The sequence below is a fragment of the Hippopotamus amphibius genome, chromosome 3 (assembly GCF_030028045.1).
Source record: "Hippopotamus amphibius kiboko isolate mHipAmp2 chromosome 3, mHipAmp2.hap2, whole genome shotgun sequence".
Classification (NCBI taxonomy): Eukaryota; Metazoa; Chordata; class Mammalia; order Artiodactyla; family Hippopotamidae; genus Hippopotamus; species Hippopotamus amphibius.
This window is the reverse complement of record NC_080188.1, coordinates 144,072,737-144,091,098: the sequence shown is the minus strand read 5'-3', so window position 1 is coordinate 144,091,098 and position 18,362 is coordinate 144,072,737. Positions and strand designations below refer to the sequence as shown.

Below are 18,362 nucleotides of genomic sequence, written 5' to 3'. Positions count from 1 at the left end.
GATAAAAACCATATGATCATCTCAATAGATGCAGAAAAAGCTTTTGACAAAATTCAACATCCATTTATGATAAAAACTCTCTGAAAATTGGGCATAGAGGGAACCTACCTCAACATAATAAAGGCCATATGTGACAAACCCACAGCCAACATCATTCTCAATGGTGAAAAACTGAAAGCATTTCCTCTAAGATCAGGAACAAGACAAGGGTGCCCACTTTCACCTCTATTATTGAACATAGTTTTGGAAGTCTTAGCCACAGCAATGAGAAGAAAAAGAAATAAAAGGAATCCAAATTGGAAAAGAAGAAGTAAAACTGTCACTGTTTGCAGATGACATGATACTTTATATAGAAAACCCTAAAGATGCTACCAGAAAACTACTAGAGTTAATCAAAGAATTTGATAAAGTTTCAGGATACAAAATTAATGCACAGAAACCTCTTACACTCCTATATACTAACAATGAAAAATCAGAAAGAGAAATTAAGGAAGCAGTCCCATTTACCATTGCAACAAAAAGGAATAAACCTACTTAAGGAGGCAAAAGACCTGTATGCAGAAAATTATAAGACACTGATGAAAGAAATTGAAGATGACACAAACAGATGGAGAAATATACCACGTTCTTGGATTGGATGAATCAACATTGTGAAAATGACTGTACTGCCCAAAACAATTTACAGATTCAATTCAATCCCTATCAAATTACCAATGGCATTTTTCACAGAACTAGAACAAAAATTATACAATTTATATGGAAACACAAAAGACCTCGAATAGCCAGAGCAATCTTGAGAAGAAAAAAATGGAGCTGGAGGAATCAGGCTCCCTGACTTCAGACTATACTACAAAGCTACAGTAATAAAGACAGTATGGTACTGGTACAAAAACAGAAATGTAGATCAATGGAACAGGATAGAAAGCTCAGAGTTAAACCCACGTACATATGGTCACCTTATCTTTGACAAAGGAGGAAAGAATATACAATGGAGAAAAGGCAGCCTCTTCAATAAGTGGTGCTGGGAAAACTGGACAGCTACTTGTAAAAGAATGAAATTAGAACACTTCCTAACACCATACACAAAAATAAACTCAAAATGGATCAAAAACCTAACTGTAGGCCTGACACTATAAAACTCTTAGAGGAAAACATAGGGAGAACACACTATGACATAAATGAAGCAAGATCTCTTTTGATCCACCTCCTAGAGTAAAGGAAATAAAAACAAAAATAAACAAATGGGACTTAATGAAACTTAAAAGCTTTTGCACAGCAAAGGAAGCCATAAATAAGACAAAAAGACAACCCTCAGAGTGGGAGAAAATATTTGCCAGTGAAGCAACTGGTAAAGGATTAATCTCCAAAATATGTAAGCAGTTCATGCAGCTCAATATGAGAAAAAACAAACAACCCCATCCAAAAATGGGCAGAAAACCTAAACAGACATTTCTCCAAAGAAGACATACAGATGGACAACAAACACATGAAAAGATGCTCAACATCACTAATCATTGTGCAAATCAAAACCACAATGAGGTATCACCTCACACCAGTCAGATTGGCCATCATCAAAAAATATTGGAACAATAAATGCTGGAGAGACTGTGGAGAAAAGGGAACCCTCTTGCACTGTTGGTGGGACTGTAAAGTGATACAGCCGCTATGGAAAGCAGTGTGGAGGTTCTTTAAAAAATTAAAAATAGAACTACCATATGACCCAGCCATCCCACTACTGGGCATACACCCGGAGAAATCCATAATTCAAAAAGATACATGTGAAAAAAAAAAGATACATGTGGCACAATGTTCATTGCAGCATTATTTACAATAGCCAAGACATGGAAGCAACCTAAATGTCCATCAACAGATGAATAGATGAAGAAGATGTGGCACATATATACAACAGGGTATTACTCAGCCATAAAAAGGAATGAAATTGAGTTATTTGTAGTGAGGTGGATGGACCTAGAGTCTGTCATACAGAGTGAAGTAAGTCAGAAAGAGAAAAACAGTTACCATATGCTAACACATATATGTGAAATCTAAAAAAATGGTACTGTTGAACTCAGTGGCAGGGGAAGAATAAAGACACAGAGGTAGAGAACAGACCTGAGGACATGGGAGAGGGGGAAGGAGAAGCTGGGACAAAGTGAATGAGTAGCACTGACATATATACACTACCCAATGTAAAATAGATATGTAGTGGGAAGCAACTGCATAACACAGGGAGATCAACTCGATGATTGGTGATGACCTAGAGGGGTGGCATAGGGAATGTCGGAGGGAGCCTCAAGATGGAGGTGATATGGGGATTGATATATAAATACAGCTGATTCACGTTGTTGTACAGAGGAAACTGGCACAACAGTGTAAAACTATTATACTCCAATAAAGATGGAAAGAAAAAAAATAAAATTACGTTTCTTGTTTCAAATGAAGAGAAGATATCAATGACTTCCCTACCAAAGTGTTCCATTTCCCCCTTTTTTCCTCTGCCCTCTCTAACATTAAAGCTGGTAATAAGGTGAAACGTTTAGAAAATTTTTACTTCCCTCCTCTCTTTCCTTTCCTCACATAAACTCTTTGGAAAGTTTTCACTCTCCTCTTCATTCTTCACATACATGTTCCCCTCCACTCCAACTCCTAGGCTTTGTTGAGATAGTTTAGTACTCTTAGCTTAAGACTTTTAAGGGAATTTTTCTTGTAGTATGACTCTTCCTCTTAAATAATCTATATTTAGCACACAGACTACTCACCCACAACTGTTTGTTATTATCCATTTAAATTTAACAATGTACTGCAAGGCTTAGCAATATACTGCTCACAATTTCTACTTATTTTCATTTTCTTTTTATTTGGATCTTTGTTCTGATATATTTATGCACAGTTACAGATCTTGCTCAAGCATTTTCCACAGATAGAGAACATGAGGTATATATTATCTAAGTCTTTGCTGATATGCAAATATCCTTCTTTTACTTTGACAGGGTGAACGACACCTTGGCAGGGAATAAGAGTCTTGGCATGCAGCCTTCTCCCAGATTTTCCAGATGTTATTCCACTATCTTCTAGCTAGTGATGTAGATAAGTTTAAATGTCATCACCTTTCTTTTATAATTTGTCTTCGAAGCTTGGAGTTCAGAAAATTTCCAGCTTATGTCCAAATGTGCGTCTTTATGACAACTCTGCCTGAATTAGTAAGGATTTTCAATCTGTAAACTCAAATCTTCCATCAGTCCAGGGAAAATAAAGCAGCTTTCTTAGTTTGTTTTTTCCTTCTATTCTGTTTTCTCCTCAGGAATTCATATCATTTGAATGTTAGTGTCCCTTTAAATACCGTCTTAATTTTTGCCTTATGATTTCCATCTTGTTGTAACTTTCTTTTTCTTCTTTTTTTATAGCAGCTTTATTATTTTTTTAAGAACTTTTATTGAGATACAGTTAACATGCAATAAACTGCATATATTTAGAGTGTGCAATCTGGAATTTTTTTTCTTATTAGTAATGTATTTATAGCAATCCCAATCTCCCATAACTTTCTTCTTATGCTCTGAGTTATTCCTTCTATTTGATTTTTCTAGCCATTAACTCAGGTCTCAACCATGACCACTTTCCTTCATCTATCTAATTTTGTTAAGTTCCAAAATCATGGTGTGTGTATACAACTGCAGTTGGTGGATGAGAGTACATGGAGCCTATGCACTAATTAACACCTCTTGCCACACGTATGAAAATAAATCCCACCAAAACACAGTGATACCAGTCCTTTTTTTGTGACAATAGATAATCTTTGGAGATTATTTGTAATCATAAATAGAGCTGATAAGACAAAAGTAAAAGCTCCAAAATTTGCAAAAAGGTCAAAAGGATGACCACATATCTTTCCAAAGTCATACTGGAAGGTTGTCTAACATGCTCATTCAAGGGTTATCAAATGCTTCAGGATTAACTACTTTGTTTTGACTTACTATTTACTATTGATTAGAGCACTTTACAACTCTGTAAGAGTATATGCTAACTTATAGAAAACTATTAGTCCTGTATGTGATTCTTTCTGATAACAATGCAAAGGAGATTTTGTCCTGTAGAAATACAAATGGTTTCTGGCTCATAAAGAAAATTACAACCCAAAGTTTACAATTTTATTGCCTGTAAGGCAGTTAGCAGTTTTATATGTAATTTGGTAATCATATTTCATTATAATTTCTTTTAATAACTGTAAATATTTCTATTCTCCTATACTTTTAAAAATCAGTTTTATCATCCTGCTGGTTCTTTTATCAGTGCAATAAAAAAATCTTTGATATGTGCTCATTTCAAAAAATCAGGTGTCCAAAATGTGTATGTGCATAAGTTTTTGTATCTTTATGGGCTCTTATAGTTTCCTGTTCTATTTCTTGTGTTTTTTCTATGTTTGGCTACTGGATCTTGTTAGATATGTTATTTTTCCTGGTCTTGTCATTGGGGCTAAGGTCCAGGTTTTGGGGAGCTTTCAGTGGTGGTAGCCCTACATACGGTAGAAGATATATTGATGTTTTGTCCTATGGGCTAATAGAGAGCACCTGGGGAAATTCTCCAAGTTGCCTGAAGAAGAGCTGACGGCCTGGACCTCCCCCTAGTGGGAGGAGCTGTGTCCAAACTCAACTTCCCACTGAATCAGAAGTTCCCACTTCCTTAATGAGAGGGGCTGTGCATGAATCCAATTTCCCACAGTTTCATCTTAGGGAAAAACCTGAACGAGCTTTTTGGCCAATCCAATGTAAGGACTTGACTCATGCAACTGTACAGGCTGACAGATCTCAAGATCTGCAGTTGGCAGAGGGAAATACAGGAGAGCTAGTGATGTAGTTCTAGTCTGCAGGCCAGTAGGCTCGAGATCCAGGAAGAGCTGGTGTTTCTGTTCAAGTCCAAAGGTGGGGAAAAAACCAATGTCCCAGTTCAAAGGCAGTCAGGCAAGAGCATCTCCCTTTTTGTTCTATTTGGTCCTTCAACTGATTGGATGAGACCTACTCAGTTTAGGGAGGGCAGTCTGCTTTACTCAGTCTACTGACTTAAATATGAATCTCATCCAAAATCTCTCTCACAGACACACTCAGAATAATGTTTGACCAAGTATCTGGGGATCTTGTGGCCCAGTTGAGTTGACACATAAAATTAACCGTCATAGTAACTGATGAAGTTGAACAAATTTTCACAATCGTATTGCCTTTTTATATTTAGATTGTGAGTCGCTCATCACAATAAGGACGGGCAGGGAGGGTCAGATTGGGAGTCTGGAACTAGCCGATGAAAACTATTATATATAGAATGGATAAACAACAAGGTCCTATTGTACAGCACAGGGAGCTACATTCAATATCTGCTGATAAACCATAATGGAAAAGTATATGAAAAAGAATATGTATATATAACTGAATCACCATGCTGTACACCAGAAACTAACACAACATTATAAATCAACTATACTTCAAAAAAAAACACACAAAAAATAAAAACAAACCAGCCTGAAATATTAAGTATGCATAGAGGATTCTATATAGGGAATTGTGAAGAAAAACTCTTAAGCTAAATTTTTCCCCTTACAATGGGTCAATGTAATCTTTCTTGCTTTAACTGAATAAGTTAAAAACAACAAACATTTTTGTGGTGATTTATATGTGTCACCTATATATGTCAGACTCACATATAAGTACTTTATTGGCCACAGAAACTAAGACCCAAGAGGTTAATAAGCTTTCCGGGTAGCTTGTAAATCCTTGTACAGCTACAAGAAGAGCTGTAATTTGATTCCTGAAAAGAGGGCTTACAAATCCATGCTTTTAAATGTTAGCCAGCCCTTATTGCCTAGTTACAGAGTTCATTATCTTAGTACCATGAAAAACACGTAGTGTTCGTGTAGATACACACTAGGCTTCATGTATTTTATTGTTATTTATGCGTTGTTATTGTTTAAGGCACCACACTTACCTCCAAGTCTGAAGAACTAAACGGGTATGCAATATTCCAGCCCAGGATGCCATAAATTTTTCTTTCATTGATCAGAGCATTGAAGAAACATAAGCTGAATAAAAGTTTTTTCCACCATGGTCCACAGTCTGGTTTTTCAAATATCTCTTCTGTTATCTCTCCACTCCCACTATATCCAAATGTCTGAAGTAAATTACTTTTCAATCCCTGGGGATTTTCCACTGCAATCTTTAAAACATATGTGAGTGAAAGCAACATGTGAGGGCAGATACAGGCACTAGGACTAGGGGGGACTCTTCTTTGTATAGAGAACTTGCTAAGAATAAAACTGATAAGAGAACTAGCTAAGAATATAACTGTTTTTAAGATTCAATGGCAAATCAAAAATCCGTGCTATTCATTGCCCATTTGAAAACTTCTGTAAAAGGATTGTATCAGATTTCCTATTTTTCCAATTCATACCTTAAAATAAGAAGTACAACATTGCCATTAAAAGCACTTTTGTTTGCTCTGGAAGCCTAGCATTTTACAAAGTTTGAGAGTGAAGAGTTACTGTATTCTAAACGTTCAATGGCAGCTAAGTGGCTGTAACAGAATCAGGGCTACATGGCCTCAGCAAGGCAGCAGATAGAGGGGGCGCCAAATTACAGGAAACAGAGAACTCACGGAACCAACAGAAGTATCTAATCATCAGTGATACGAAAAAGGAGAACAAATAATTTGGTGAGTTACTAAGGTGCTGTGCTTGAATTGAAAATCACTTTGATTGATTTCTTAACCAGGAAAATTGAAGTGAGGAGATACAGGAGGCGGAGTGGGGAGAGAATCACTTGGAGGGCTTTTTAAATTTAATTTAATTTTTATTTATTTATTTATTTATTTGGCTGTGTTGGGTCTCTGTTGCTGTGCACAGGCTTTCTCTAGTTCTGGTGAACAGGGGCTATTCTTCGTTGTAGTGCATGGGCTTCTCATTGCGGTGGCTTCTCTTGCTGCAGTGCACGGGCTCTAGGCACTTGGGCTTCAGTAGTTGCAGCACACAGGTCCGGTAGCTGTGGCTCACGGGCTTAGTTGCTTCATGGCATGCGGGATCTTCTAGGACGAGGGCTTGAATCTGTGTCTGCTGCATTAACAGGTGGATTCTTAACCATTCTGCCACCAGGGAAGTCCCTAGAGGGCTTTTTTTAAAAGTGTGGCTGTAAGTCTGAAACCGAAGGGTCTGAAAATGTTTCTTTACCTGCACGGTTTCCATAGACATTACATATGTAGACATATATATGTATGTGTGTATTTCACATTGTATGGATATGTATATAGGATACATATTAATGTGTATAGATATGTATATATGATGTGCGTTTGTGTGTGTACATGAACACAAATTTCTGAATCAAGGATCAGACTGATTGCTTTATTCACAGAGCACTTAAAATGTTCCTTGAAGTTCTATCTCTGTCCCCAGAACTTCTACCTCCCAAATCCCCTACTCCTGGCCAAAGATAAAAGGCTGTTTGACATTGTAATCTTCTCGACCCTGGGAGGTAAATGGAATATTTTGAGTCTTAGACTAAAAGTTTCGAATTTCTCCAATCCACGTGGCATCTTCTCTACAGCAGGGTTGTTGGGAAGTGGCTCAATACTGTTGGCTTGGGTAAATATACCCAGGGATCCGGGAAGAGCTGGGCTTCAGTGTGGCAGGGAGAAGTTTCTTTGTTTCCCAAGAGTAAATTTGATTTATTCTCAGGCTGGACTGGGACTCTATCAGGCAACTGCCCCATCCACCCAGTTTCTTCTGTCTTCATCCCAATTCTGTTAAATATCTGGGCACGCATTCTTCCTGTGCCATTGGTTAGTTTTCTTTGCTATTAGGACTCCATCTTTTGGTCAACTGCACAGTTGTTTAGCAGAATCAACCAAGTCTCAGTATTTATTCAAACTTAGCAGTGGATATGAGTAGAAGTCACAAATAATTTTTTTTATTGGAATATAATTGCTTTACACTCTTGTACGAGCTTTTGAGGTACACCAAAGTGAATCAGCTGTATTTATACACATATTCCCATATTCCCTCCCTCCCTCGACTCCCCCCCCAACCCCGTCCTGGCCCTCTAAGGCATCACCCATTATCGAGTTGATCTCCCTTTGTTATACAGCAACTTCCCACTAGCTATCTATTTTACAGTTGGTAGTATATTTATGTCTATGCTACTCTCTCACTTCATCCCAACTTCCCCTTCACCCCCTGCCCCCAGCCCCAACCTCGTGTCCTCCATTCCATTCTCTGCATCTGCATCCTTATTCTTGTCTTGTCACTGGGTTCATTAGTACCATTTTTTTTTTTTTTTTTAGATTCCATATATATGAGTTAGCATAAAATATTTGTTTTTCTCTTTCTGGCTTACATCACTCTGTATGACAGACTCTCAGTCTATCCACCTCATTACATATAGCTCCATCTCATTCCTTTTTATAGCTGAGTAATATTCCATTGTATATATATGCCACACCTTCTTTATCCATTCATTTTTTTTTTAAACTCTTTATTGAAATATATTTGCTTTACACTCTTGTGCACATCTCTGAGGTACACCAAAGTGAATCAGCTGCATCTACACACATATCCCCATATCCCCTCCCTCTCGCAACTCCCCTCCACCCTCCCCGTCCTGGCCCTCCAAGGCATCTCCCATGAAGTTGATCTCCTTTTGTTATACAGCAACTTCCCACCAGCTATCTATTTTACAGCTGGTAGTGTAAATATGTCTATGCTACTCTCTCACCTTGTCCCGACTTCCCCTTTGTCCCTCACCCCAGCCCCATGTCCTCAAGTCCATTCTCTACTTCTGTATCTCCACTCTTGCCTGTTACTGGTTTCATCAGTACCATTTCTTCAGATTCCATATATATCTGTTAGCATACAGTATTTGTTTTTCTCTTTCTCGCTTACTTCACTCCGTATGACAGACTCTAGGTCTATCCACCTCATGACATATAGTTCAATTTCATTCCTTTTTATGGCTGAGTAATATTCCATTGTATATATGTGTCACATCTTCTTTATGCATTCATCTGTTGATGGGCATCTAGGTTGTTTCCATGTCCTGGCTATTGTAAATAGTGCTGCAATGAACATTATGCTACTTGTTTCTTTTTGGATCATGGTTTTCTCTGGGTATATGCCCAGTAGTGGGATTGCTGGGTCATATGGTAGTTCTATTTTTAGTTTTTTAAGGAACCTCCAAACTGTTTTCCATAGTGCCTGTACCAACTTACAATCCCACCAACAGTGCAGGAGAGTTCCCTTTTTTCCACACCCTCTCCAACATTTATTGTCTCTAGATTTTTTTGATGATGGACATTCTGACCGGTGTGAGGTGATACCTCATTGTGACTTTGACTTGCATTTCTCTAATAATTAGTAATGTTGAGCATCTTTTCCTGTGTTTGTTGGCCTTCTGTATGTCTTCTTTGGAGAAATGTCTATTTAGGTCTTCCACTCATTTGTGGATTGGGTTATTTGCTTTTTTGGTATTAAGCTGTATGAGCTGCTTGTATATTTTGGAGATTAATCCTTTGTCTGTTGCTTCATTGGCAAGCATTTTCTCCCATTCTGAGGGTTGTCTTCTTGTCTTGTTCATGGATTCTTTCACTGTGCAAAAGCTTTTAAGTTCCATTAGGTGCTATTTGTTTATTCTTGATTTTGTTTCCATGATTCTAGGAGATGGGTCAAAAAGGATCTTGCTTTGATGGATGTCATAGAGTGTTCTGCCCATGCTTTCCTCTAGGAGTTTTATAGTGTCTGGCCTTACATGTAGGTCTTTAATCCATTTGGAGTTTATTTCTGTGTATGGTGTTAGGAAGTGTTCTAGTTTCTTTCTTTTATATGTTGCTGTCCAATTTTCCCAGCACCACTTATTGAAGAGGCTTTTTTCCATTGTATATTCTTTCCTCCTTTGTCAAAGATAAGGTGTCCATATGTGCTTGGGTTTACCTCTGAGTTCTCTATTCTGTTCCATTGATCTTCCTTTCTATTTTTGTGCCAGTACCATACTGTCTTGATCCCTGTGTCCTTGTAGTATAGTTTGAAGTCAGGAAGCCTAATTCCACCAACTCCATCTTCCCTTCTCAAGATTGCTTTGGCTATTTGGGGTCTTTTGCATTTCCATACAAATTGTAAGATTTCTTATTCTAGTTCTGTGAAAAATGCCGTTGGTAATTTGATAGGGATTGCATTGAATCTGTAAATTGCTTTGGGTAGTACAGTCATTTTCACAATATTGATTCTTCCAATCCAAGAACATGGTATGTCCCTCCATCTGTTTACAGATAATTTTTGATTAGGACTTTTTAGTCAATAGTTTCAACTGGCTTTTTGCCGGATTCTTTTTCAGAGAATCAATACCAAATTGTGGAAGAGTTAGGGGGACCAGAGACAGGAAAAAGCTAGAGAAGCAAAGGGCAAGGAAAGGACACAAATTCTATACTCTATACTCTGATTTATAAGATTTGGAAGCCTAAGCATCCTTATTTGAGTAAATAAACATCTAAACTGTGAATCACTTGAAAACAAGGATCTTGTCTATACTTTTGCATCCTTCCTGGTCCACAGTGTAGGGCTGAGCACAGCAGAAATTTAGCATACTAGAATTAGCACTCTCTTCTTAATTCGGAATTATGAATAATTTACATTCAAGATAATTTACATTCAAACAGTGTTTCTGAGTCAATATTAAAATCTGTTAATACCTTGTCCTTACCTTTAAACTCTTTTGAAGAATAGGAATTGGGAAAGAACTGTCTGATTTTGAGCTTAACCATAGCCTAAACCCAGGCTCTATTGTCACATTTGGACTGTTAAATCTGCAAAATAAAAATTTATAAATATTTTAATGTGAAAAATTTAAATGAAACCAACATGTTTTAAGAATCATAGTTATTTTAATGTTTGATGTGGCCTTAGAAATCTTTTTAATAATCAAACCATAAGAACTTTCAAGTTGCATAAGTATTTGCATAAGACCCATTAATTCCCATTTTGAAAAAGTAGTTTTCCCTCCTTTAGGTACAAAAATGATGTAAGCTTCTTGCAAAACACTTGGAAAAAATGACAAATTAAGGACAAAATGAAGAGCTCCACTGGTCAAATCTGACACAATTGAACATCCTAATAAATGATGATGGTTACAGATTATAACCCATTGAATAAAATAAAAATCCATGAGTCCATACTGATATAAATATATGAATAAACAAATGGGTAGAAGGAAAATCCCCTTGTAGTAGAACATAATTTAATAAATTTAGAAGGAATTGTGGAGTTAGAAATTTACCATTTGGCAAATAGTATAGTAATAATTCAGTCAAAAATTTTGACTGAATGGAAGTTAAAAGTAGTAGGTGAAAGCTTGAGATGTATAGATCATCTGAAGTTCCTACAGTTGGTAGATACCATTTTAATTAAATGATCAAAATTAATACAGTATCACCAGTAGTGGTGCAGATTGACATCATGTGTCTCTTGCTATGATGTACCAAGAAGGATACAACGTCACTTCTGTGGTATTCCTGTAACACTGCATAACCTAACTCTAACCATGAGAAAATGTCAGACAAATCCAAATTGATGGACACTTTACAAAATAACTGGCTTGTGCTCTTCACGAAACGCCAAAATTGTGGAAGACAAAAACAAACTGAGGAACTATTCTAGAATAAAGGAGGTTTAAGAGAATGATAACCAAATGCAATGAGAAATCCTGAATTGGAACCTGGACCTAATTTTTTTCTTCTTTTGCATTAAAAGATATTATTGGGACACTAGGCTAGAAATGACAAAGTTCTGTTGATTAGATAATCAATATACACTCTGCAGTACTTAGAGGTCAAGTGGCATCATGTCTGTAACTTACTTCCAGATGATTCATAAAAAAATTACATATATATGTACTTACATATGAAAGAAATGAGAGGGCAAATGTTAGCAATCAGGAAGAGAGGTTAAGGGTATAGGAGAGTTTTTGTATCATTCTTGAAATTTTTCTGCAAGTTTGAAATTATTTTTTAATTTAAAAACCAAACCAAAACAACAAAAGTAAAAAAACACCAAACAAAAAATTAAACAGAAAAACAAAAGTAATCTGAAATCTGACAAAGTAGGTGTAAGCATACTTTTCTCTTTTTTACCCTCTCTGTCTGCATCTTTCTCTTTCATTTTTAAAATAAAAATATTATCCTGTACACACATGTACTGTACAGGCTACATGTTTGTCCCTGCTATTTTTCTTTCCAGCAATAAATTGTGAACATATTTCTTTAACTCCTAAAATTAAGAAAAAAATTTTCCCATTTTCCTCTCCCAGTGTGGGCTGCAAGAGTGATAAAATAAATATTTAAAGGCTTGATTTGATAAAGAAATATGAATTTCCCTTAGTCATTCTCTGACTATATAGAATATTTTTAATGTATCATTAATTACTCTTATTAAGCCTTTGAAACTCTGTTCTGAAAAAATTTCTCTAATCTCTTTTTAAAAATGATACATTGTGGGGCTCCCCTGGTGGCACAGTGATTAAGAATCCACCTGCCAATGCAGGGACACAGGTTCAATCCCTGCCCCAGGAAGATCCCACATGCGACGGGGCAGCTCAGCCCGTGTGCCACAACTATTGAGCCTGCGCTCTAGAGCCCGTGAGCCACAACTATTGAACCTGTGTGCCGCAACTACTGAAGCCCATGCGCCTAGAGCCCATGGTCCACAACAAGAGAAGCCATGGCAATTAGGAGCCTGCGCACCACAATGAAGAGTACCCCCCTGCTCGCCACAACTAGAGAAAGCCCATGTGCAACAATGAAGATCCAACACAGCCAATAAATAAATAAATAAATAAATAAATAAATAAATAAATAAATAAAAATGATACATTGCTATCTGCCGTTCTGTTGTCTCTCTGTCTTAATACACTTTCTGAAGGTTGATACGACGACTGTCTGGTTGAAGATGTGTCCTTAGTCTCTAGAATGATTTTGGGCAAATAGTATAGTTTCCCTATATTTTTTGAATGAATAATGAATGAAGAAACTGTTAGAAATTATTGTGTCATATTCCATGGTTTGCATCTATTGAAATCATATATTTAAACAATCTTCATCTTCTGACTCAAATGATGAAATAAATGTGAAAAAGAGAAATTATGAAAGTTTTTAAACTTTCAAAAGAATAACTGATAACAGAATGATCATATTAGTAAAGTTTTTTGAAATTTAAACCAGGCTGCTGCATTTTGGTTTCCTAGTTTCCTTGTGGATGCTCACAACAGAATACCAACATAAAGAAGAGAAAATCCTCATTTAAAGAGACTTTTACTGTACAGTATCGGCCATACTCAGTAAAGCGGACAGAAATGTAAGTCTGGAGAAAAAACTATAGAATGTAATTGGTTAAAATATTACTAACTCAACACATTGCTAATTCTTCACTCAAAGTTATATCATTCAACTTCCAAGTACTGCAAACAAGAAGGCTGAACCTATGGAAATTTTTGCCTGAGTGAACAGTGCTTTGGGAGATATAGCCTAGAAAAGTGGGTTGAATAGAGTTGTCAGAATAAGCACTAAATACAGCCCATAAAGTAAATCATCACTGAAAGTATGTATATGACGTATCACATCCTGCTGTCTGGAATCATACAGGGTATTAAACACTATGTAATAGATCTACACATCTGTACATACATGGGTACTTATGAGTGTGTATCTATTGAGGGTGAGAGTTTGAGAAGGAGAGAAAGTGAAAGTGATAAACAGCGTGGAAAGTAAAAACTAAAGAGGTCTTTTTTTTTTTTTCTAAAAAAACTCTGATATATTCTTAGTGAAGTTTTTAAGTTCTTGGAGAAAAGAGAACCCTCATAAGGTAGACTAAGTTTCCTCTGAGTGGCACAACACATTATTTTATCATTGTTTAAGCATAGTGTATATTGCCATTTCCAGTTTTACTTCATTGTTTTGATAATAATCTGATCCCTTACAAATAAATGTAAAACTCTTACGATTCTACAATAGCGCAAAGCCTCGGCATAAACGATGCTGCAAGGTGGCAGTTCTGGAGGAAGACCCATTGTTCAGTTTTGGTTAAGGCCTTAACAATGAGGTCTTCTGCTTTAGCTGCCTGGCCACGACCCAAAGAAATCATGGTCACATGATTTGTTGTTCCTTTTAACTCTTGTGCAAATTTCAGAAGGATGTTGGTCAGGTCGATCTCTGCAAGACAATGTGGAAAAGTATATACCATTGCAAATTCATTTAATCCCCTGTTTAAAAATACAATCTAGCATTTATTGAGTGGTGGTGGGAGAAGGTGTAGACATAATGGAAAAACAAGTCTTTGAAATTAGAAGGCAGAGTTCAAATTTTGGCTCTGTCACTTTTTTTAAAAATTAATTTTTGTTGGAGTATAGTTGATTTACAATGTTGTGTTAGCTTCTGCTGTACAGCAAAGTGAATCAGTTGTAAATATACATATATCCACTCTTTTTTAGACTGTATTCCCATATAGGTCATTACAGAGTATTGAGTAGAGTTCCCTGTGCTATACAGTAGGTTCTTATTAGTTATCTATTTTATACATAGTAGTGTGTGTAGATCAGTCACAATCTAACGGGGTGACAGGTGGGGATGATACTATCTACCTACAGCAGCGACTGCTGGTTATTTACTCCAGCGTTTACTTGTCCCTTCCTCCTCTGAACCCTGGTTTAGCTAAAATACTTCATTTTTAGCCTCTCTTGTAGCTAGGTATGAGCATCTTATGTTTTGTGAATAAGCTTTGGCAACAAAGTTTGTTAAATGTTGTGTTATCTTCCATTCTATTGTTTGGAACATGGATGTGATGGCTAGAGCCCTAGCTGCCATCTCAGGCTAAGTCCTCAAGAAATGGACAATACCTGTTATGAGTGTGACAGTCATATAGCCAGCTGCTTTACCTGGAAAAGTTCCAGGTAAGAAAGCCTCTACAGAGAGGCACTTTGAACAAGGTTTTGCGTAAAAGAATCAGAGTTTGAAAATGGTGAGTTCTAAAGACATGTTTGATTTGAAGATGATGAAGAGCAGAAGATAAATGAAGGAAATCTTTTGCTTAGGAGCAAATATTTTGCTTATGGTCTGTAGAGCAAAGGCCAAAAAAAAAAAAAAAAAAAAAAAAGAAAAGAGAGAGAGAGAGAAATGTATTTGGAGTTTTGAAGAATACAAGGGCTGGATCAGCAGAGCCAAATTCTGATACTTTATTTTATATCATAAATTTTTTTATGAGTCAATGGGAATTAAACTTGCTAATAAATGCAAGGGCAATCCTAACTTTCATATCAATAATATGTAATTGGTAGGTATGGTAAATTTTCCCATACTTTTGAATCTGGGACATCTTATTTTTCTCTGTTCTTTTACATTTTTAGAGTTTTTTTTTTAATGTGCTACTTTATTTATTTAATTGAGGTATGGTTGATGTACAATAATGATGTATATAAGTTTCAGGTATACAACATAGTGATTCATAATTCTTAAAGGTTATAGTCCATTTATAGTTATTATAAAATATTGGCTATATTCCCTGTGTTGTACAATATGTCCTTGTAGCTTATTTATTTTATACACAGTAGTTTGTACCTCCTAATCCTATGTGCCAGCTTGTCCCTCCCCTCTTCCCTGTCTCCACTGGTAACTACTAATTTGTTCCCTGTATCTGTGAGTCTGTTTGAAAGATTCATTCTTAATATAGTTTACAGTTTTAATTGGTCCCTTCCCAAAATATTTAAGTAGGAATAGGAAAATATTTTAAACATAGAATAACCTGACATAGATCCTACTTCTCTACATCTTTTGACGAATGTTTCATGTCATCTTAACTGTTCGCAAGAGCTTACCATGGGAGTGAATAAGTATCAGTGGCGTTCTGGCATTGGATTCTTTATACGATTCTTTCAAATTAATTCCAGTTCTGTGAATATATTCATTTCCTATTTTTTCAGTTACAAACTTCTTCACAGAATTCTTTAAATGTTCTGGTCTAAGAATTTTTATCTGAGAAAGAAAATGTGAAAGATAAGGTAAATTTAAAAACCGCCCAAGGGAATATTCCCTACGGTAAGAGGAAACAAACTAAGAAATATTCATTATTTAGGTTGCCAGTCAAGAGTTTTGTGGTGTTCCTTGTGTCGGGAAAATTTGATGGGAGAGAGTCTATGTGTGGTGGGGAAAGTGCCACCACTGCTCTTGACCTTCATGTGGTCCTTCCTAGATGCCAGGGCTACCTGGTGCCTCTATCTTTCACACTCTGGGATCTCACTTTGGGTGTGAAAATCCAAGTTATAGTCCCTGAGTCTGCAAAAAGAGACCTTTCCCATGGGTTTCTCCCTGCTCTGCTGTAAATATCTAGAGCAAGAAAACCCCATGGTATTGGGGGATAGGACAGCATCATTGCAAGAATACTAACTTTTCCATTAATAAAATGAAAATCAATAGCACAATACTTGTGTATTTAAGCAAACTGAGTACACATCTGAAAAGAACTTAGAGGGGCTAAAAGATCTTGCAAACAGTATACATGTAGTAAATAGAGATTCAGGGCCTATTGGAAATCATTGCAAATTTCAGAACTTTTCTGTGCAAACTGTTTTACACAAATCACTTATGTGCTATATCTTTTTTTTTTTTTTTTTTTAATTATTATTTTATTTTATTTTTTTGGGGGGTACACCAGGTTCAATCAACTGTTTTTATACACATATCCCCATATTCCCTCCCTTCCTTGACACCCCCCCCTCGATTCCCCCCCACCCTCCCTGCCCCAGTCCTCTAAGGCATCTTCCATCCTCGAGTTGGACTCCCTTTGTTATACAACAACTTCCCACTGACTATTTTACAGTTGGTAGTATATATATGTCTGTGCTACTCTCTCGCTTCTTCTCAGTTTCCCCTTCACCCCCCACCCCCTCCCATACCTCGAGTTCTCCAGTCCATTCTCTGTATCTGCTTCCCTGTTCTTGTCACTGAGTTCATCAGTACCATTTTTAGATTCCGTATATGTGAGTTAGCATACAATATTTGTCTTTCTCTTTCTGACTTACTTCACTCTGTATGACAGATTGTAGTTCTATCCACCTCATTACATATAGCTCCATCTCATCCCTTTTTATAGCTGAGTAATATTCCATTGTATATATATGCCACATCTTCTGTATCCATTCATTTGTTGATGGGCATTTAGGTTGCTTCCATGTCCTGGCTATTGTAAAGAGTGCTGCAATAAACATTATGGTACAAGTTTCTTTTGGGATTATGGTTTTCTTTGGGTATATGCCCAGGAGTGGGATTACTGGATCATATGGTAGTTCTATTTGTAGTTTTTTAAGGAACCTCCAAATTGTTTTCCATAGTGGCTGTACCAACTTACAGTCCCACCAACAGTGCAGGAGAGTTCCCTTTTCTCCACACCCTCTCCAACATTTGTTGTTTCCAGACTTTGTGATGATGGCCATTCTGATTGGTGTGAGGCGATACCTCATTGTGGCTTTGACTTGCATTTCTCTGATGATGAGTGATGTTGAGCATCTTTTCATGTGTTTGTTGGCCATCTGTATGTCTTCTTTGGAGAAATGTCTATTTAGGTCTTCTGCCCATTTGTGGATTGGGTTATTTGCTTTTTTGGTATGAAGCTGCATGAGCTGCTTGTATATTTTGGAGGTTAATCCTTTGTCTGTTGTTTCATAGGCAATTATTTTTTCCCATTCTGAGGTTGCCTTTTAGTCTTGTTTATGGTTTCTTTTGCTGTGCAAAAGCTTTTAAGTTTCATGAGGTCCCATTCGTTTATTCTTGATTTTATTTCCATGATTCTAGGAGGTGGGTCAAAAAGGATGTTGCTTTGATGTATGTCAAAGAGTGTTCTGCCTATGTTTTCCTCTAGGAGTTTGATAGTGTCTGGCCTTACATGTAGGTCTTTAATCCATTTGGAGTTTATTTTTGTGTATGGTGTTAGGAAGTGTTCTAATTTCATTCTTTTACATGTTGCTGTCCAATTTTCCCAGCACCACTTATTGAAGAGGCTGTCTTTTTTCCATTGTATACTCGTGCCTCCTTTGTCAAAGATAAGGTGCCCATATGTGTTTGGGCTTACTTCTGAGTTCTCTATTCTGTTCCATTGATCTTCCTTTCTATTTTTGTGCCAGTACCATACTGTCTTGATCACTATGGCCTTGTAGTATAGTTTGAAGTCAGGAAGCCTGATTCCACCAACTCCATTTTTCCTTCTCAAGATTGCTTTGGCTATTCGGGGTCTTTTGCGTTTCCATACAAATCGTAAGATTTCTTGCTCTAGTTCTGTGAAAAATGCCATTGGTAATCTGATC

General features: G+C 36.8%; 1 protein-coding gene across 1 annotated transcript in view; it reads right to left on the bottom strand.

The window, feature by feature from the left end:
• Positions 1-18,362, bottom strand: part of DNAH14 (dynein axonemal heavy chain 14) — a 537,201-nt gene that overhangs the window by 51,774 nt on the left and 467,065 nt on the right. Inside the window, exons 73-76 of the mRNA XM_057727198.1 lie at positions 15,882-16,038; positions 14,013-14,223; positions 10,725-10,827; positions 5,971-6,198 (exon numbers count right to left, since the gene is read on the bottom strand). Coding sequence (XP_057583181.1) covers positions 5,971-6,198; positions 10,725-10,827; positions 14,013-14,223; positions 15,882-16,038 — 699 coding nt within the window. The remainder of the gene's footprint in view (positions 1-5,970; positions 6,199-10,724; positions 10,828-14,012; positions 14,224-15,881; positions 16,039-18,362) is intronic.